General features: G+C 42.8%; 1 protein-coding gene across 50 annotated transcripts in view; it reads right to left on the reverse strand.

The window, feature by feature from the left end:
• The window catches only part of camk2b1 (calcium/calmodulin-dependent protein kinase (CaM kinase) II beta 1), an 89111-nt gene that overhangs the window by 42749 nt on the left and 25522 nt on the right, over nt 1–20840 (reverse strand). For 19 of the 50 annotated variants that reach the window (XR_004205842.1, XR_004205838.1, XR_004205823.1 and 16 more), the window contains exons 3-9: nt 17484–17543; nt 17184–17225; nt 16616–16670; nt 16201–16266; nt 8649–8721; nt 263–365; nt 11–94 (exon numbers count right to left, since the gene is read on the reverse strand). Coding sequence is in view for 20 of the 50 variants with exons in the window: in XM_031807072.1 (XP_031662932.1) it covers nt 11–94; nt 263–365; nt 8649–8721; nt 16201–16266; nt 16616–16670; nt 17184–17225; nt 17484–17543 (483 nt within the window). In the remaining 30 variants the exon portion in view is untranslated. Of the gene's footprint in view, nt 1–10; nt 95–262; nt 366–4242; nt 4316–8648; nt 8722–16200; nt 16267–16615; nt 16671–17183; nt 17226–17483; nt 17544–20840 lie in introns of those variants that run through there. The other 31 variants (XR_004205840.1, XR_004205814.1, XR_004205810.1 and 28 more) reach the window with 4 other exon arrangements.

Raw genomic sequence — 20840 nt, forward strand, 5'->3', positions numbered from 1 at the left:
AGATGCTCACCGCAGGCCCAGATGTCCACAGGTTTGCCATATGCCTCCTTTCTCAGAACCTCAGGGGACAGGTATCCCGGTGTGCCAGCAAATCCTGCAGCACGACAATACACACACATACGCATGCACACACGCACGCACAAACACACAAATACAAACAACTCCAAGCTTAGCACGTCACCCCTAGTGGGATGAATGATGAAAGGTTGAGAACATGTTGGTGTAGTACAGTCAGAACCACAGATCTAGGGTCAGAACGTACCAAACCAGGCTTGCTGATCCCCCTGTACCTCGATGGCCAGGCCAAAGTCAGCCAGCTTGACGGCAGCATTCTTGCATTTGCTGGCCAGGAGCAGGTTCTCTGGCTAGGGGGGGAGGGGGAGGAGAGGGGCGCTAAGGTTACTCCTGCTTTGAACTATAAGAGAAAGGAGGAGGGGGAGAGACGGAAGACAGGCAGACATGCAAACACTCTTGTGGTGTTTGCAACAGTTTATTTACACACATACACAAACAGTAACAGAAAAAACACACAGATGTACCACATGAAAACACACACACCGGAACACCTATAGTTTGCTGTGGTTTAGGGTATATTGGTTTGGGCTGTGGTGTGGGGAGCTGGTGGTGCCCCCCCCCCTCCCTCTCTCTCTCTGTCCCAGATAGAGCAGCCTCATTACTCTCTGTCAGAGGGGGACTCTAATAATGGGCTGCTATCCCCACTGGCCCCTTCTCTCTCTCTCTCTCTCTCTCTCTCTCTCTCTCTGCAAGGCTACTGTGCTGTAGACCTACTGTAGCCTAACACCACTCTACACAATAGAAATGTGTCACCCTATTCCCTTCCCTTAGTTCCCATTGCTCGGATGTTTGCAGATCTGAAGGGACTGGATAGGTATAAAGGATGACTTCTGGCATATTTACTTCACCTAGATAGTTTGTATGATAGAGCGTGAGGCACTATCTAGCTCAGACACACATTCTCTGTTACTTTCCTCGCAAACACACACACACACGCCCGCCTGTAGAGAGTGTGTGAGGTATAAACACTGTGTTAACAGTGTCACTGCTGACCCGGCATTGCAGCCTGTCTTCCTCTTTGTGTCTCATTATTACACCCCCCCCTCTTCTCCCGCTCTCCCTCATCTCTCCACCTCTCTACCTAACTTGTTTGGAGCCGTAATAATACTGATTTATGCATTTTCTTTTTTCTTTTTTTACCTTTATTTAACTAGTCAGTTAAGAACAAATTCTTATTTTCAATGACGGCCTAGGAACAGTGGGTTCACTGCTTTGTTCAGGGGCAGACCGATAGATCCCCCTGTACCTCGATGGCCAGGCCTTAACTCCCGTATCTTGCCTCATTTGCACTCACTGTATATAGACTTTTTGTTTTCTTTTGTTCTACTGTATTATTGACTATGTTTTGTTTATTCCATGTGTAACTATGTGTTGTTATTTTGTGTCGAACTGCTATGCTTTATCTTGGCCAGGTCGCAGTTGCAAATGAGAACTTGTTCTCAACTAGCCTACCTGGTTAAATGAAGGTGAAATGAAAAACACATATGATTCAGGGTTTACTCATTTGTATGGAGAAAGTTCAAATTTGCCAACACTGCAAGCACTAGGATAATCCCTGCTATGATTGTGGGTGGATTTCAGATTAACTACAAGCACTAGGATAATCCCTGCTATGATTGTGGGTGGATTTCAGATTAACTGCAAGCACTAGGATAATCCCTGCTATGATTGTGGGTGGATTTCAGATTAACTGCAAGCACTAGGATAATCCCTGCTATGATTGTGGGTGGATTTCAGATTAACTGCAAGCTTCCAATAAATAGATTTCAATATCCAAACACACAATGTCCAGGCCACGCGCACAAACACACAATGTCCAGGCCACGCACACAAACAAACAATGTCCAGGCCACGCACACAAACAAACAATGTCCAGGCCACGCACACAAACAAACAAAGTCCAGGCCACGCGCACAAACACACAATGTCCAGGCCACGCACACAAACACACAATGTCCAGGCCACGCGCACAAACACACAATGTCCAGGCCACGCGCACAAACACACAATGTCCAGGCCACGCGCACAAACACACAGAATTTCAACACGCGCAGACAGACAGACACGGAGACAGACAAACATCTTTCTCTGCACATCGCATAATAGCAGCCCTCTGCAGCAACACACAAGTTCTTTCCCGCCCTTCCTCCTTCCCTCCACACACACACACACACACACACACACACACACACACACTAAAGTGGGTTAGGTGAGGGAATGCAAGTGTGAGAGATTGCGGTGCTGGAGAGCAGTGAGGGCCTGTGTGTGGGTGTTTGGGATGGAACGATTCCCAGCTCTCTCTCTCTCTCTCTCTCTCTCTCTCTCTCTTTCTCTTTCTCTTCTGTTTCAACATTCCAGACATGGCTCTATCTGCTTAGATTCCTTCTGAGGGAGTGGAGGAGAGGAGAGGAGAGAGAGAAGAGATGCAGCCAGACAGACAGGCCTCCATTGAAATGGCACTCCAATTGTGAAACCAGAGACTGGGTTAAGTAATTTAGCCTAATTTCTCTGTTTTGGGACTTTAGAAGAAAAATATCAACAGAACGGTGTGCCTTCTTTGTAGTCGTGCTTTACTTTTCACACTAATCAGTTATTCATAACTGTTTGATGGTCCCAATTTGATTAGTTATTTGCTGATTCGCGCTTCCAAGATGGGAGTGTTCTTCTCGCCACTCAGACACTCCCAGAGGTTGTCCTCAGTCATATCACACTATGGCCTACTGGGTGAATTGCCCCAGTACTGCTGGACTGTAACCTGATAGGCGTGGCCGCTAAATTAAAAAAATAGCCACAACAGTTCTGATAAACACAACATTACTTCAAGAGGAATGCTGCCACAGCCAGGGGGCCTGGGTATGCCACTGGCATTAGCATGAAAGGGCAATTCCATGGAATCCAACATAAATTTACATTGGGATGCAGTCGCAACCACAAGTCTCACAAAACCCCATTTTGGATGAGACCGACTTTATGACCAAAATGATCCTCTTTACACTTTGTAGTCAATGTTGACAGTATAACACATGTTTATGACTAAAAAATATGGCGGAAAGTGTTCAAAGTAGTCCTTGTGCAAAGAGTTCTATGGTTTATTTAACTTTGCAATCATTGGTTTTTATTTTACATACATTTTTAATGAGTCTCAGCATCACTCTGTTACTGTGGAATTGGCCAGAGACGACAGCGGCAGACTAGCATCATGCAAAACAAGGTATAGCTATAATAATAATAATAATAATAATAATAATAATAATAATATAATAACAAACAAGCTTGCTCACAGACCCCCAAGCATACACACAGACACACAGGATAGGACAGAACAGGAAAGGACTGCCCTGACCGCAAGCCAATCGCAGTAGACTCAGTAAACGGCAACCGCTTCTGTTGCGGTAGTTTCATCTATAAATACAGTCTCACTGGAAGCTATACAACTCCATTGGAAGCACCATAGAGACAAATCAATTGGACAAAGCGATTGCCATTTAGAAATCCATAGGCTATTGGGAAACAGAATAACATGGGGCTAATTTTAATACAGCAGCCTAGGCTGAAGAGTAGAGAAACAAACCCTGTTCCAAGAGAGGGCCGGCATAGTACAGCATGGCATAGCATAGCAAAGCATAGCAGAGCCATCAGTCAGCTGGCGTAACAAGCACACATATTGGCAGTCTCCACAGACTAGGAGAGGTGCTGTTTCAACAAGAGGACAGGAAAGAGAGGGTCTGCATTTGGCAAGGGTTAAAGCTGCTGTTTCAACAACAGGAGAGAGATAGGGGAGCAGCATTTGGCAAGACATAACCAGATAGGCCAAAGGTCACAGAACACATGGTGCAGAGAGAGACGGTGCTAAAGTAGGTGGAGAATCTGACCTGAAAACAGGAGACTGACCATGGCCAACTGACTGCTTTTGATTGCTTTTTAATATGCAAACTAATGGGTAGGCCTGACAAGCTACAGCATAACAGAAGAGACAAAATACTTATCTAAAGCTACAATCCAAACAGTGATGCTGGAAAACGTCACTTACACCAACAGACAAATAAAGGATAGACACACCTATACACACACTGGACACACGCTGAACGGGCAACAGTTACACACACGCACACATTGGACACACACAGGAGACAACATACAGGCAGTAAGGTGATACCTGTCACTCACCTTCAGGTCTCGGTGCACCACGCCCATTTGATGGCAGTGTAGCACTGCCTCCAGGATCTGCTGGATGCAATGACTGCATGCAAACACCAGGGGGCGCATGTTAGTCTGAACAGCATTGCTACATTCCCGTGCAAAGGCCAGGGGATGGGGGGGGTGGAGGTGGGGGACTTCTATCACACAGACACACCTTCTTGCGGCCCATGGCCAAGTTAATCGCCCAATGGTTTGGCAATAAGAGTGACCAATAATCTAAAAGATTAGCTACCAATTAGGTGACCAATAATCTAAAATAATTGTATAGATGTGAGCAGTATGGCGGTGCCTTGGATTGGAGTTCCCACCATATAACTGGTCTTCACCCATCCAATAAATGAAAGATCAATGGTCAACTTTCAAGTAAAAAGGAGAAGTCAACATCAAATGTATGACGATTTCATGAAAAGGTATGAGAATATATGAACATGGATCCATGTGGGGAGGAGACAGACATATGGTAGGAGGCCAGGTACATGTGTGCATAGACAGGTAGCATTTATATTATCGTGATCCAACACAGGGAGGTGTGCTGCTGCATGCACACACGTGTTGGGTTGGAGGGGCTGTGTGAGAGAGAGGGAGTGTGTTGAGATGCAGTAGTGTGTGTGTGTGTGTGTGTGTGTGTGTGTGTGTGTGTGTGTGTGTGTGTGTGTGTGTGTGTGTGTGTGTGTGTGTTTTTGGGGGGGAAAGGGAGGGTAAAAAAGGTTGGTTGGGTTCTTTGTCAAGCAAAATGCCAAATAAAAGTAAAAACTACTTCATTCTAATTCTAACTCTAAGTAAAACGATCTGCAGTGTGTAGTTATTTCAATCTGTTGATGCAATATACTTATCTAGCAGTGACACCTGCCGAAGATGTGTGTTGAAATAGACTGCAGTAAATCATTAGTTGTGTCTATATACAGTACATAGAATATTGACTTTTCAGTATGCAGTAAAGAAATCATATACTGTCTTTGGATATAATGACACCAAGTGAGAGAGAGAGAAAGAGAGGGAGGAGAGAGAAAGAAGAGGAGAAGAAGAGAGCACAAAGAAAGAGGAATATTAGAGCTTAAACAAGGGAGAAATAGAGTTTGAGAAAGAGAGAGAGGGAAGGAAGGAAGGAAAGAGAGGATATTATGAGAGTGTCTTGGTGTGAGCGAGCTAGCTGATTGACTCCGGCTTGGACAGGCCTGGCAGTAAAGTTCAGGGCTATATATTACGATCCCTAGTCTTCTCCAAATGAATAAATACTAGCCAGGTCACATCCGCAGGCAGCACAGTGTGTGTGTCAAATCAAATTTTATTGGTCACATACACGTGTATAGCAGATATTAATGCGAGTGTAGGGGGGAGGGGTGTGTGTGTCTATGCACATAGACAAAGATATCTACCTACAGTTGAAGTCGGAAGTTTACATACACTTAGGTTGGAGTAATTAAAAGTCGTTTTTCAACCACTCCACAAATTTCTTGTTAACAAACTATAGTTTTGGCAAGTCGGTTAGGACTTCTACTTTGTGCATGACACAAGTAATTTTTCCAACAATTGTTTACAGACAGATTATTTCACTTATAATTCACTGTATCACACTTCCAGTGGGTCAGAAGTGTACATACAATAAGTTGACTGTGCCTTTAATACCTCTTGAAACTAGGGGGGCATTATTTTCATTTTTGGAAAAATAACGTTCCCAAAGTAAACGGGCTATTTTGCCAGAAGATGCTAGAATATGCATATAATTGACAGTTTAGGATAGCAAACACTCTAAAGTTTCCAAAACTGTAAAAAAATATTGTCTGTGAGTATAACAGAACTGATATTGCAGGCGAAAGCCTGAGAAAAATCCAATCAGGAAGTGACACATGTTTTGAAAGCTCTGCGTTCCGATGCGTCCCTATTGAGCAGTGAATGGGCTATCAACCAGATTCCTTTTTCTATGTATTCCCCAAGGTGTCTACAGCATTTTGACGTAGTTTCACGCCATTATGTTGAAGAATGAGCGTAAACGACTACATTGCGTACTTTTTGGAGAAATGTCCTCTGGTCTGATGAAACTGATGAACTGATGAACAGTTTGGCCATAATGACCATCATCATCATCACCATCATCATTATGTTTGGAGGAAAAAGGGGGAGGCTTGCAAGCCAAAGAACACCACTGGGAATGTGATGAAAGAAATAAAAGCTGAAATAAATCATTCTCTCTACTATTATTCTGACATTTCACATTCATAAAATAAAGTGGTGATCCTAACTGACCTAAGACAAGGAATTTTTACTAGGATTAAATGTCAGTAATTGTAAAGCACACACATCCTTTGGTCGCTCGTCTTTTTCTTTTCAGTTCGCTGCAGCTAGCGACTGGAACGAGCTGCAACAAACACTCAAACTGGACAGTTTTATCTCAATCTCTTCATCCAAAGACTCAATCTTGGACACTCTTACTGACAGTTGTGGCTGCTTTGAGTGATATATTGTTGTCTCTACCTTCCTACCTTCCTGCCCTTTGTGCTGTTGTCCGTGCCCAATAATGTTTGTACCATGTTTTGTGCTGTTACCATGTTGTGTTGCTACATGTTGTTGTCATGTTGTGTTTTTACCATGCTGTTTTGTCGTGTGTTGCTGCCTTGCTAATGTTGTTGTCTTCGGTCTATCTTTATGTGTGCTGTGTTGTCTCTCTTGTCGTGATGTGTGTTTTGTCCTATATTTATATATTTGTATTTATTTCTTATTTTTAATCCAGCCCCCGTCCCCGCAGGAGGCCTTTTGGTAGGCCGTCATTGTAAATAAGAATGTGTTCGTCATTATCATTTATAAACGCTGCGTATGCACAAAATATGCGTGTGCATGTTTTCATACAAAAGTTAGCATTTATAAAAACTGAACTTGACGTGAGAATGTGCTTATCCTCCCGAAAACTTCAGACCATGCGTACGCACAGTTTCTACTGGTTGAAATATTGCATTGCAAGAAGGCAAAAGTAGCCTAGTAGTAGCCTTGTGCAAATGGGAAATATATGTTGACACTCTTATTCATGCAAAAAAACGATAGCTAAATATAATAAGATGTAATCATTTGCCATTAGTGAGAAGAGCAAACATCTATTTATTTTATCTTTGCATTGGAAAATAATTCTAAATAGTCATCTCTTTCCTATTATTAATTTCATTTCCATGATCATGGAATAAATTCCTCACCTTTTCTGACTGTGATATGGTTTCATACTTGTGAAATAGCCTACCAGGCCTAGAACAAGTTAGGTTTCCATTAGTCCCTTCTCTCATTTAATTGGACCCACTTCGCAGAAGTAAATAGATTAGCTATTTCAAGTATTTTGCTCTATGCGATCCGATCCCGAAGCGCAGTTTAACAGTAGAACCCTTTTCCATTGACGTTTGTAGGCTCTCTGAATATTTCTCGAGTAGACAATTTTTCATTTGTAAACCTAATACATATATCATAACCAGTGCAGAATAACTTATTACAACAGATGTCCACGCGCATCTGTCATTTAATTGGGCCTATTGATAAGCTATAATCATTTCAAGTCAATGCTCCAAACGTGAGCACAGTTTATAACACAGTAGAATTTAACAGGTGTGAACAGACAGTTGATCATTTGCATTGAAGTGTGTAGACTACTGTAGTATAAAAAAAATCAGAGTAGACAATGTTTCTGATTTCCCGGGCAGTGCAGCATATTTAGGTTAGGTTCAAAGTAAACACAAAACATTATTGAATTCAAACAATCTGTTTACAGGTCCACAATCATTTTTGTCTTTCGGAAGCATTTAGGATTACAACAAATGTCACAGCAAAAGAAGACATTCTGCCAACAAGAAATTTGATCAAGTTCACCATTGATATTTCTTTTAGATACCGTCTCGGCCTAATTCCAATACGTCCAAAGTATACAGCAAACGAAAGCATTATTGTCACCATAAAAGGTGAAAGACGGCTGTTTTTCAGGCGGTGCCATTTGGAACGCATCCTTGGGAGTGAGAAACGGTCGCAGAAGCCTGAGAAGCTGGGCAAGTGCACTGGTGGGGGTCCCGGGTTGAGGGGGTTGAGGAGGTTGGAGGGGGGGGAGAGGGATGAGGGGTCAAAGGTTTAGGGAGGAGGATGGAGGGCGAAGTCAGACAGTCAGTGCAACAAGAGCAACATAGAAAGGCAAATGCAGGAACCTCAGAATAAAATAAACAAGCACATCGAGACGCAGCAGAGCAACAGACAGACTGATAGACTGAACGACTGACAGAAAAACACACGAACAGACAGGGAGACTGAGACGGAGGGGGCGAGGGTGCAGGCAGAGGTGCAGGGGGTGGAGATGTCGGGCAGAGGAAGGGGGAGGAAGAGGAGTGCAGCTGGTCTCTACACATACTGACCTTCAGGTCCCTGTGCACTATGTCATGTTGGTGAATGTGATGAACACTGTCAAGAATCTGAGTGATACAGTGACTGTGAAGACAAAACAGAGAGGAGGAGAGGGAGAGATGGAGGAGAGGGAGAGATGGAGGGAGGCAAGGTGGAAGAAGAGAGGATGGGATGGTGGAGGAGAAATGTGGACAGGTGAAAAATATTGGCAGGTGAACATGATTTTGAAAAGCAAGAAAAACAGTGAGATGGACAGAATATTGAAGAGTGAAAAAAGAATGCACATTTGATGGATAGAACAGAGAAATGGAGTAGGAGAGATGGCAGATATGTTGGAGTCAGAAGGGTAGAGGAAGAGTAGGCAGGGCAGGTGGAGATGGAGAGAGAGATAGGAAGAGGAGAAGGGAGATGGAGAGAGATGGGAGGAGGAGATGAAGTGGATGAATGCAGTGATGGGTGAGGAGACAAAACCGTTTTCAACATGATGAGACACAAGACTACCAACAACAGCACAGCCAGATGTGCTCACAACATAGAGAAAGAGAAGATAGGGAGGAGAGAGAATGGGAGGAGAGCAGCGAGAAAAGGAGGGAATAAGAGATGATAGAGGGCGAGAGAGGAGGGAGAGTAAGAGACTGACATGAGAAAGTGAACAAGGCAGAGAACAGAAAATGAGAAAGAGAGAGATAGAGGAGAGCAGTGGATTGATGTGTAACTGTTATTTCAACCAACGAGTGGATGGAAAAAATTGCGCAGTGAAGGGGTTAATGTGCTTTTACCACTCGTGTGTGTGTGTGTGTGTGTGTGTGTGTGTGTAGTGAAGGAGTTAAATGTGCAGGATATAATGTGACTAATAGCAGAACAGGAAGACAGCCTGCAGGATGGATACTGAGTGGGAGGACACACACACACACACACACACACACACACACACACACACACACACACACACACAGACGCATAAGTGGACATGGCAAGCACTTAAGTAAAAATAAAGTACTACTTAATTCGTTTTTGGAGGTGTCTGTACCAATATACCACGGCTAAGGGCTGGTCTTTGTCACGACGCAACGTGGATTGCCTGGATACAGCCCTTAGTCGTGGTATATTGGCCATATAATCACAAACCCCCAAGGTGCCTTATTGCTATGATAAACTGGTTACCAACGTAATTAGAGCAGTAAAAATAAACGTTTTGTCATACCCGTGGTATACGGTCTGATATACCATGGCTATCAGCCAAATCAGCATTGAGGGCTCGAGCCACCCCGTTTATAAAGTAGTTTATACCAGGGGATTTCAAAATGTTCTTGCACAGGAACAAACAGTTCATGTGAAGAGGAAGTGTAAACTCTAACTTGGTCTATTAGCTAGAAAGGTCTCCTGGCAGCGTAAATAACATGTTGCTGTTGTAAAGCAGATTCTCCCTGACGGTCTAGCTTTTATTTGATTGATGATTCTCAAAGATGGTATAAAAAATATATATATATAATACCAGTCAAACGTTTGGACACACCTACTCATTCAAGAGTTTTTCTTTATTTCTACTATTTTCTACATTGTAGAATGCCAAGGGTGTGCAAAGCTGTCATCAAGGCAAACGGTGGCTACTTTGAAGAATCTCAAATATGAAATATATTTAGATTTGTTTAACACTTTTTTGGTTACTACATGACTCCATATGTGACCCGTTTCAGGAAACTAGGCATACAGTGGGGTAAAAAAGTATTTAGTCAGCCACCAATTGTGCAAGTTCTCCCACTTAAAAAGATGAGAGGCCTGTAATTTTCATCATAGATACACTTCAACTATGATAGACAAAATGAGAAATAAAATCCAGAAAATCACATTGTAGGATTTTTTATTCATTTATTTGCAAATTATGGTGGAAAATAAGTATTTGGTCACCTACAAACAAGCAAGATTTCTGGCTCTCACAGACCAGTACTTCTTTAAGAGTGCTCCTCTGTCCTCCACTCGTTACCTGTATTAATGGCACCTGTTTGAACTTGTTATCAGTATAAAAGACACCTGTCCACAACCTCAAACAGTCACACTCCAAACTCCACTATGGCCAAGACCAAAGAGCCGGACTGTCAAAATTGTAGACCTGCACCAGGCTGGGAAGACTGAATCTGCAATAGGTAAGCAGCTTGGTTTGAAGAAATCAACTGTGGGAGCAATTATTAGGAAATGGAAGACATACAAGACCACTGATAATCTCCCTCGATCTGGGGCTCCACGCAAGATCTCACCCCATGGGGTCAAAATGATCACAAAAATCACTAAAATGATCACAAAAATCCCAGAACCACACGGTGGGACCAAGTGAATGACCTGCAGAGAGCTGGGACCAAAGTAACAAAGCCTACCATCAGTAACACACTACGCCGCCAGGGACTCAAATCCTGCAGTGCCAGACGTGTCCCCCTGCTTAAGCCAGTACATGTCCAAGCCCGTCTTAAGTTTGCTAGAGAGCATTTGGATGATCCATAAGAAGATTGGGAGAATGTCATATGGTCAGATGAAACCAACATATAACTTTTTGGTAAAAACTCAACTCGTCGTGTTTGGAGGACAAAGAATGCCGAGTTGCATCCAAAGAACACCATACCTACTGTGAAGCATGGGGGTGGAAACATCATGCTTTGGGGCTGTTTTTCTGCAAAGGGACCAGGACGACTGATCCGTGTAAAGGAAAGAATGAATGGGGCCATGTATCGTGAGATTTTGAGTGAAAACCTCCTTCCATCAGCAAAGGCATTGAAGATGAAACGTGGCTGGGTCTTTCAGCATGACAATGATCCCAAACACACCGCCCGGGCAACGAAGGAGTGGCTTCGTAAGAAGCATTTCAAGGTCCTGGAGTGGCCTAGCCAGTCTCCAGATCTCAACCCCATAGAAAATCTTTGGAGGGAGTTGACAGTCCGTGTTGCCCAGCAACAGCCCCAAAACATCACTGCTCTAGATGAGATCTGCATGGAGGAATAGGCCAAACTACCAGCAACAGTGTGTGAAAACCTTGTGAAGACTTACAGAAAACGTTTGACCCCTGTCATTGCCAACAAAGGGTATATAACAAAGTATTGAGATAAACTTTTGTTATTGACCAAATACTTATTTTCCAAAAAAATTCATTAAAATCCTACAATATGATTTTCTGGATTTGTTTCTCACATTTTGTCTGTCATAGTTGAAGTGTACCTATGATGAAAATTACAGGCCTCTCTCATCTTTTTAAGTGGGAGAACTTGCACAATTGGTGGCTGACTAAATACTTTTTTGTCCCACTGTATGTCACGGGTCACTACTTCACAGGAGAGCAGTTTGAATGTAAACTTTTTGGGGGGCAGAAATGCCTTCTCGAACATGTGAACTTTCATGTGCCTTCAATAACAAACTTGTATGCCACCTGTAAATACGAATAGCATTTTTAAATGACGAGCCTAGTTGGTTTAGCCACAGAACAAGCCATGATTGGCTGAGATAATGAGTGAGCTGGAAATGCTGAGAGATAAGTTTGGATTTGTCTGCCATATTGCAGGCTTCTGTCTATTTGAGCTGGTCAGTATGTCTAGGTAATCCTGTCTAACGTGGCTTTTATTTTTTATTGTGTAGTAAAACTGCAAGTGTTGCTCTCCAATTTCTGAGGACCGAGTTTTGGATGATGGAGAAGATGGAGAAAACACCGGTCTCTGGATTACATCTTCAAACTAAGGGCAACCATGGCATCTGACAGGAGACGCGTCAATCCAAGAATGATATTCTAGCTAGCTACATTTTCAGATATCACATGTTTCTAATATTGACAGAAAGGGGTTTCATTTACGTTAAAGTATGCTGTTAGCTAGCTAGCTAATGTTAGCTGGCTGACTCGCTAGCTAACGTTTCGTGTATGATCTTATTATTCACATCTCAGAGCCATTTGCTTGGCTAGCTATAGCCTAATGTTAGCTAATGAACATTAAACCTGGTTGGTTAGCTACCTTCAGATTCATGAAGGGTAGTAATGTCATGAGTAGGGATTATGGTTCATTGTTTACCTTGCTAGCTAGGTAAACAAAAGACAACACTATGCAAGTCACCATTTCGGGTGCGTTCGTAAATTCAGTCTGGCCATCTACTCCAATTTCAGAGGACTCTGGCCTGAGTGTGTCAAAGCGCAGGATAACTGATGAATTTATGAACGCTCAACACCCGTTGAATTTTCCGGTGTCAGTAAACATCGGCGAAACAATCAGAGTTAAATTGTTGCCAGCAGCACAGTTACAGTCACCAACGCTCTGGATAACATGAAAACACCCGAACCAGCTCTGCTAGGGTGAGTAAAATGGTCAAAGTGTGGTGTTCTCTCATTGTGTGTCTGGAAGTAGCTAGCAAGCTAGCCGATGTTAGCCAGTTAGCTTGGGGTGCTTGACTGCCGTTGTGAGGTCAGAACGTTCGAATCAACCCTACTCATCGGCCAGAGCGTTTTTTTGAACAGACAATCTGACAGCACAGTTGCAGTCATCAACGCTCTGGATAACATAACAGCCTAACCAGCTCTGCTAGGACGAGTAATGTTCAGTGAGCTGTTCTCTAATTTGTGTCTGGAAGTAGTTGGCAAGTTAGCTTGGGTGCTTGACTGCTGTTGTTAGTACATAACGTTCGGATCTACCCATAAAGAGATAGATGGTGCTAAAACTTAAGACTGTGTGAACGATGCTGATTTGGTGTTGACAAAGGGCTCTCCAGAAGTAGTACCAAAACATTCAAGGCCATTTTCTCAAAAGTGAGTTTACAAGTTTATCAACTTTCAAAGCATAATTATTTTCCCATTGTTCCTCAAATGCAGTGTATGATATACCATTTTGTAGCTCGGAGTCTCTAATTTTATCCAATGTAAAAAACACAATTTCAAATTATCCTACATACGACTGATTTGAGCCGGTCGGTCACGTGTTATTTCATATTTTTGAGGTCTTCACTATTGTTCTACAATGTAGAAAATAGTCAAAATAAAGAAAAACCCTTGAATGAGTAGGCGTGTCCAAACTTTTGACTGGTACTGTTATAGTTCAATATCTTTTCTGCATGCTTTCTATCTGGTTTTGGTGGGTTTACATTGGCAAACTGTTTTTCCATCTCGAAAATTAGCACTTAGACGGCTGGCCTAAGAATTCTCTACACAGAAACAACTATGTAATTGGCTCCAACGACTGTAATTTCCTCCATATTAAAGGGATAGTTCGAGATTTTGGAAATGAAGCCATGTATGTACTTCCCCAGAGTCGGATGAACAAGGAACAGCTAGCAGACTAACTGTTCCTGTACACTTCCAGTCATTGCTAGTTAGCATTTGCTCGTGAAACTACCTCTAACTTCCTTCATACTGGACGCAGTGACATACAAATGGTATTCTGTTGCAGCTAGGGAGGTTTATAAAATAAAAAATGTTCACATAAACCCCCCCCCCAACAAATTGCAGACCCCCCTACAGTGGCTCCGCAGATTTTGCAACCCTAGGTTGGAATAATGCTCTGTTATGGATCAGCTCAGTGAGTTTATTGGAGACGGTATTAGATAGGCCGTAAGGGGACATTTAAGTGCTTTTTAATCCGTGAGTAGAGGGGAATTTTCTGATTACATTCCATGGCCATTTGACTCTCTCTCTCCCTCCCATGGACTTCTCTGTTTACTAGGTCCTATGGAGGACAGAGAAACCCCAGTCACACTCTTCACACTGCCCATATATGTGACTGGGTCAGCAGTTGGAGCCACAATCGCACTCTTGTCTCAGAAAGACAGAAAACAGAAAGTTGATATTGGGTGAATTCATATTCATTGAGCTAACAACGTCGAAAACATTTAGCTTCTGTCTAATGCCAGAAAACAATTCATGTCCTGTTTTGTGTTCTGCCATGGCAACTCCAGCACATGACAGAAAAAATATATCTACAATTTTAAGCTATACATTTTTTTTGTGTGTGACTAATTATGTCAGCTAATTAAAAGGCCCAGTTATTGCTGGTCTCCTAGGAAACAGGGGGCAAGGCTGACCTGGATGACTGACACACACACCTACTCTCATCATCTCCATATTCACACATTGACATTCAGTGCATAGACAGATGCACACTTGTCTTTACACATACTTTGTTTCACACACACCCCAACTTTCACACACAGGTCCAAACACACACACACTCTCCCTTACCAATTCACACACTAACCAATGTGTGTGATGTGCCTCCTCCAAACAGCCATTGTGTGTGGGGGGTTGTAATATCAGGAGTGAAAGACTGGCAGAATACACTCACTGGAGATAAGGCAGTGACCTTGCCCCACCCTGCCCTGTGGTGTGTTTGTTTGTATATGTGTGCTGGAGTACTGCTCTGATAGGGTAGCTGTAGAGGTAGCCACACTGCATCAGTGAAAGGAAGAGAGAGATGACAGAAAATGAGAGAATGTGGGACAGGGGGAGAGAAAATGAGTGACAGAAAGTGAAAGAGAACGAAAGAGGGAGAAGTAAAGAGAGAGAGAGAGAGAGAGAGAGAGAGAGAGAGAGAGAGAGAGAGAGAGAGAGAGAGAGAGAGAGAGAGAGAGAGAGAGAGAGAGAGAGAGAGAGAGAGAGAGAGAGAGAGAGAGAGAGAGAGAGAGAAGGATAAAGGAAGCACAGAGAGAGGCTGCAGAAGGACAGGGTGTGTATAGCTTCACTGTTCTAATATCCGTCTCCAGATCAGTGCTTATAGCTCATATCTGACTGGACTAGACAGTATGGCTACTGAGACACAGATGGGGTCAATTTCAATACTCTCCACTGGCTTCCTTCCCTTGGTCCGATGTGCTTATTATCGCATAGCTAGATATCTGACAGCGATGACATTCCACTTCTCTTTCCCAGAGCCTTTGATAATAGTGCTTCTCTTGCACCTTATCAAACCAGTCAGACCTGAGAATAGGAAGCTGCTTCAAAGTACTGACAAAGACAGTAGAGTTTGAAGATAGGCAGAAAAACTGCCTCTCAAATCCCTGATCACACTTGTAGGCGATGTCATGGCGACGTTAGCTAGCTAAACTCATGTGCAGAAACACGTCACCGGGTCTAACAGTCGTGTTGCCCCAAACTGCGCTTGTGCAAACCGTTAAATCAAAGACACTCCTTTGATATAAAGTTGCTGAAAATGAAAACTTGTTAAAAAGAAAAACGAGAAAATTAACAACTATGTACGGATGTTTTACTTCTCCCATTGACTTGCCAAATCCCAAACCCTGGTCTAGTCTGCAGTCTATTTCGCAAGCGGCCCCGGAAGACTAGCGATGTTGCGCCTCTGGTTTTCGAAACACTGGTGTATTAAGATTCAGGGTGTGGACAAGAAACAAGGCAGAAGTGGATGGAAGAAGCAAAAGGAGAGTGGGATAGTGAAAGGAGAACAAGAAAGGGAGATGGAGTGAGAAAGCGATAGAGAAAGAAAGAGAGAGAAAGAGGGAGAGAAACTGAGAAAAAGAGAGAGCGAGAGCAGAAGAATGAAAAAAAGAGAGAGAGGGAGAGAGAGAGACATGTACTGTATGTGCCAGTCTTACCTGGCATCAGCCTCACTGTAGTACTCTCTGGCTACGATGTCCTCGAACAGCTCCCCTCCAGTCACCCTGTCAACAAATCAGAGACAAGCTCATTAACCAATCAGAGCAGCTCATCAGCATTCCGCTCAGTCAGGTCTGAAGCACCTCTCGCTCCGGCTTGCTACACCAGGACTCCCGTTACCCTCGGCAACCCTACTCTCTCTCTCATCTTCGCATCCCCAGTGCCAGCTGTTACCATGGAAACTAGAACTAGTACTGTTAACCGGCAGAATCTCATGGGAGAGAGCGAGGGAGGGTATAAGAGAGGAGACTAGTGTAAAAGAGTAGGGGGATTTTAGTGAGTGGATAGACAAATGACAGAGGTGTAAAGAGGTAAAACATTTGTAAAAAAGGAGAGGAGAGAGAGAGAACTTACAAGTCAAATAGGAGATAGTGGAAGCCTTCCTCTGATATACTGTCATGAAGACGAACTGAAAGAGAGAGAGAAAGAGAGGGAGAACTAAGCCATGGAGGGGTCAAATGAAATCTGTATACATTCACATTTGGTCATTTAGCAGACACTCTTATCCAGAGCATCAATCAGCAATCGGTGCAGTCAACCAAAATAGCTAAGACAACCACATATCAAGATCGTTGCAAGTAAAAACTTTTTCCAAATAGCTTTCTGATTTCAAACACATCATGGCATTTGGATTAAAGTGTACAGTATAAGGCTCAATGAAACAGTGGAAGAGTGCTTCTTTGATACTAAAGTAGCTGTCCGAGAGCTGTACGTTCATGTGAAAACAGGGGGATAAAGAATGACTTGGAACAAGCAACAAGAAGAAGTGCGAACAATCAGGTAGTGCGAACACTGCAAAAGCATTAGGGGGCAAAAAACTCCCCAAAAAATGTCAACTCAAGGCACTCTCACGTTAAAAAGCCTTTTATTCATACTTGGCCAGTAATAATGCATGGCAACGGAAGGATAAATCAAAACGCACCGAGGCCAGACCCAGGAACCTGAGCCTTCCGTCGCCATGGTACTGAATGTGGAATAGTCAAACAAGACGCAGATATCAAAACTTTGTGCCGGCTTAGAGATTCATATAGACTCATTATAGATGATAGATCGTTGAATCAGCAAACGTTATATTGCAGAATATATGTATACATGTATGTATATAGATATATATAGATATATTGAAGATTGATAAATGGCAGATTGAAGCAGCATATTACAGCATACTGTGTAGGTAGATGGACAGTGCTTTGGTGCGTTGGTTAGTTACAGAAAGACTCACCGATGTTGGAGTGCTTGAGCAGGCGACAAATACGGGCCTCTCTCTCTAGCTTCTGGTGATCTGAGGAGGGAATAACAAACACTTACACACACAGGCCTGAATACTGTAACAGATGCAATATAAAGTTATATACGTTGACGGCACTTTATTTTGGTGTAATACACAAATGCACATAAGTGTAACAGAACAAATGGATACAACTTGTGGGTCAGCATCTCTTTAGTACAGCGCCACTGGCTGCTTGGACGAGGGAGGGACCCAGGCCTAAAAACAGTGGAGTTGACAAAATGTAGACTGCCTAGTGACTGACTAACTGCCATGGAATGCAAGTTGGAGATTATCATAAAAGTTACGTAAGCTTGTACTAGGGTTTGGCGGTAAACAGATGTTCAAATCGTCATACCGTTTCTGTACCATACCGGGGTATACGTGCACCCCACAAATTTTTGGGGCAACGGGGATCTTGATCCAGGAGGGGATTGAATGTCTCTAGTCTGGGTACCAGTCTTTTTAGCTAACATTCCACTCCTTGCCACTCCATGTCATTGCCAAAGAAACTGGCTTTTCGGCAATCTCAATGATCAATATGCAGATGGATTTATGGCGGGGTTGCTCATTGGTTGTTGGAAATAACATTCATATTTTCCATGACAACATCATGAGCCTCGAAAATATAATTGTAACAAAGTTAAAAATAAACATTTAACTGTTAGGTAAGCAAGAGAATTTAGACATGAGCTAGCACATTTTGACAGATTGGTTTCCTCTGGACAAACAAAAAATGGATGCCAACATGTTCTGTGGAGAAAAAAAAGTTATATAGTTCCAATTAGGGGATAATACCCGAGAAATCGATGTTTGGAGGACATATTGGCACGGGTGTTGTTAGGCGCGGAAAAATATGCCAATATACTGTATCCTCTAAACACCGGCTTCGAGAGCATTATCACTTTTATACAATGGGTTATCAACATATTTAAATAATGATTCATAAAAAATAAAAAAAATTCATACAATTTCATCCTTACACAAGAAATAGTCCCAACACAAATCTAGGGTTGCTACCCAAGCCGGCATGTTGTTGGTTCTATCAGTTCGCGACCCATTTGTTAAGCTTTTTGCTCTATATCTATGGAGGTGATCCAGTCGTTCATTCTAAATGTTCTATTGCCATACTGCCTGGCAACGTTCTTATTCCTTGCTTGCTAGATAGCCAACTACGGCTAACCTACAGTTACTTCAAACAGTACAGCCAGAACAACAACAAAGTAGCTGCATTTGCATTTGTTTAAGCTGTTTTCAAGTGACATTTAACAATGAGCTAATGACGCACAATTTTACCTGGTATAGAAAATGCTCCCTCGTCAGGACACTATTGTTCAGAGGAGCACAGCTAGCTAACACAATCACTTTAAACTGAAGCTGCAAATACTGCAAACCAGCTGCAATTTGTTTCGTTTGACCTGTTTTCTATTGATATTTCTTTCTATATCCATAAAGATTATGCTGATTTTGACTGGCTGAGAAAAGCTGCCTGCCTGCCAGTATGGCTCATCCTGACTCCCGACACGTTCATTACTATGCGACAGCTGGAGATTGAATTTGTATATTGAAGCAATGTTGCAAATGTTTGAGGGACAGACAGCAAGGTCGACACGAATCTCCGCTGTTGAAAACTAAATGTTAGTCTAAATGAAATCTGAGATCATGTCTAGATGCTTTTTATAGTGGAGATCAAATGTATAAATTGCCTGTCAGCTGATAAGACAGTGGATTGCACAGTCAGACGGAACAAAGTAAATGGGCATTTTAATGTCACAGATTAAGCCGGTGGCAATATGTGGAATAGACACCAATCAGCATTCAGGATTAGACTCACCCCACCCATTGTATAATATTTGGATAGTCATTTGAATTGGAGGATAGCTGTGAGGGTTATCGAATCAGGATCAACTCCTCTGTTCTCCGAAGGCCATTAATGATAAAATGTTCATACTTGAAGATGACAGAAAGGCCAGTGTCTTTGGCAATTACAAGGAATGGAATGTTAGCTAAAGAGACAGGCTCTCTGCTGTAACGAAGAAGCTTGATCTTGACATTTTTTTATTTAACCATTATTTAACCAAGCAAGCCAGTTATGAACAAATTCTTATTTACACCGGCCAAACCATAATCCGGACGACACTGGGCCAATTGTGCACTGCCCTACTCCCAGTCACGGCAAGGTGTGATACACAATACTCTGCGCCACACAAGAGCCCGTAAATCTAGCCAGTTACCTAACAAGTTAGCAAACCAAATGCAAAGCTGGAGCCCTGAGCTGGATATCATTTATTTGACACATCTTACATTTTTTAAATAGTTATACTTAACGTACAGCTATAAGCAGTGACATAGCATGCACCCCGCAGCCCCCAACCCCCCCAAATAAGAAACGGTATTGAAAATCATACCGTCTGTATTTCGAATCCCAGTGTTCTTTCACCTCGAGGTGAACTCCACACAATTGGCCGGCCTCCTGGCCCTCATTTGAATATTAAGCAACACCCCCTTCTCACTGTCCAACAGTCTATCACATTCAAAACCTATTCAAATTGGAACAGTCACTTCGCAATAGGTCACACATATAAGGTGTATCTCAATAATCAGAAATCAAATCAAATCAAATTTTATTGGTCACATACACATGGTTAGCAGATGTTAATGCGAGTGTAGCGAAATGCTTGTGCTTCTAGTTCTGACCGTGCAGTAATATCTAACAAGTAATCTAACAATTTCACAACAACTACCTTATACACACAAGTGTAAATGAATAAATAAGAATATGTACATATAAATATATGGATGAGCGATGGCCGTGCGGCATAGGCAAGATGCAGTAGATGGTATAGAGTACAGTATATACATAAAAATGAGTATGTTGGCAGCAGCCACTCATTGTTAGTGATGGCTGTTTACAGTCTGATGGCCTTGAGATAGAAGCTGTTTTTCAGTCTCCCAGCCTTGATGCACCTGTACTGACCTCGCCTTCTGGATGATCGCGGGGTGAACAGGCAGTGGCTCGGGTGGATGTTGTCCTTGATGATCTTTTTGGCCTTCCTGTGACATCGGGTGGTGTAGGTGTCCTAGAGGGCAGGTAGGTTGCCCCCAGTGATGCATTGTGCAGACCTCACTACCCTCTGGAGAGCCTTACGGTTGTGGGCGGAGCAGTTGCCGTACCAGGCGGAGAAACAGCCCGACAGGATGCTCTCGATTGTGCATCTGTAAAAGTTCATAAGTGTTTTCGGTGACAAGCCAAATTTCTTCAGCCTCTTGAGGTCGCTGTTGTGCCTTCTTCACCACACTGTCTGTGTGGGT

The sequence above is a fragment of the Oncorhynchus kisutch genome, linkage group LG3 (genome assembly GCF_002021735.2).
Source record: "Oncorhynchus kisutch isolate 150728-3 linkage group LG3, Okis_V2, whole genome shotgun sequence".
In the NCBI taxonomy this organism is placed as follows: domain Eukaryota; kingdom Metazoa; phylum Chordata; class Actinopteri; order Salmoniformes; family Salmonidae; genus Oncorhynchus; species Oncorhynchus kisutch.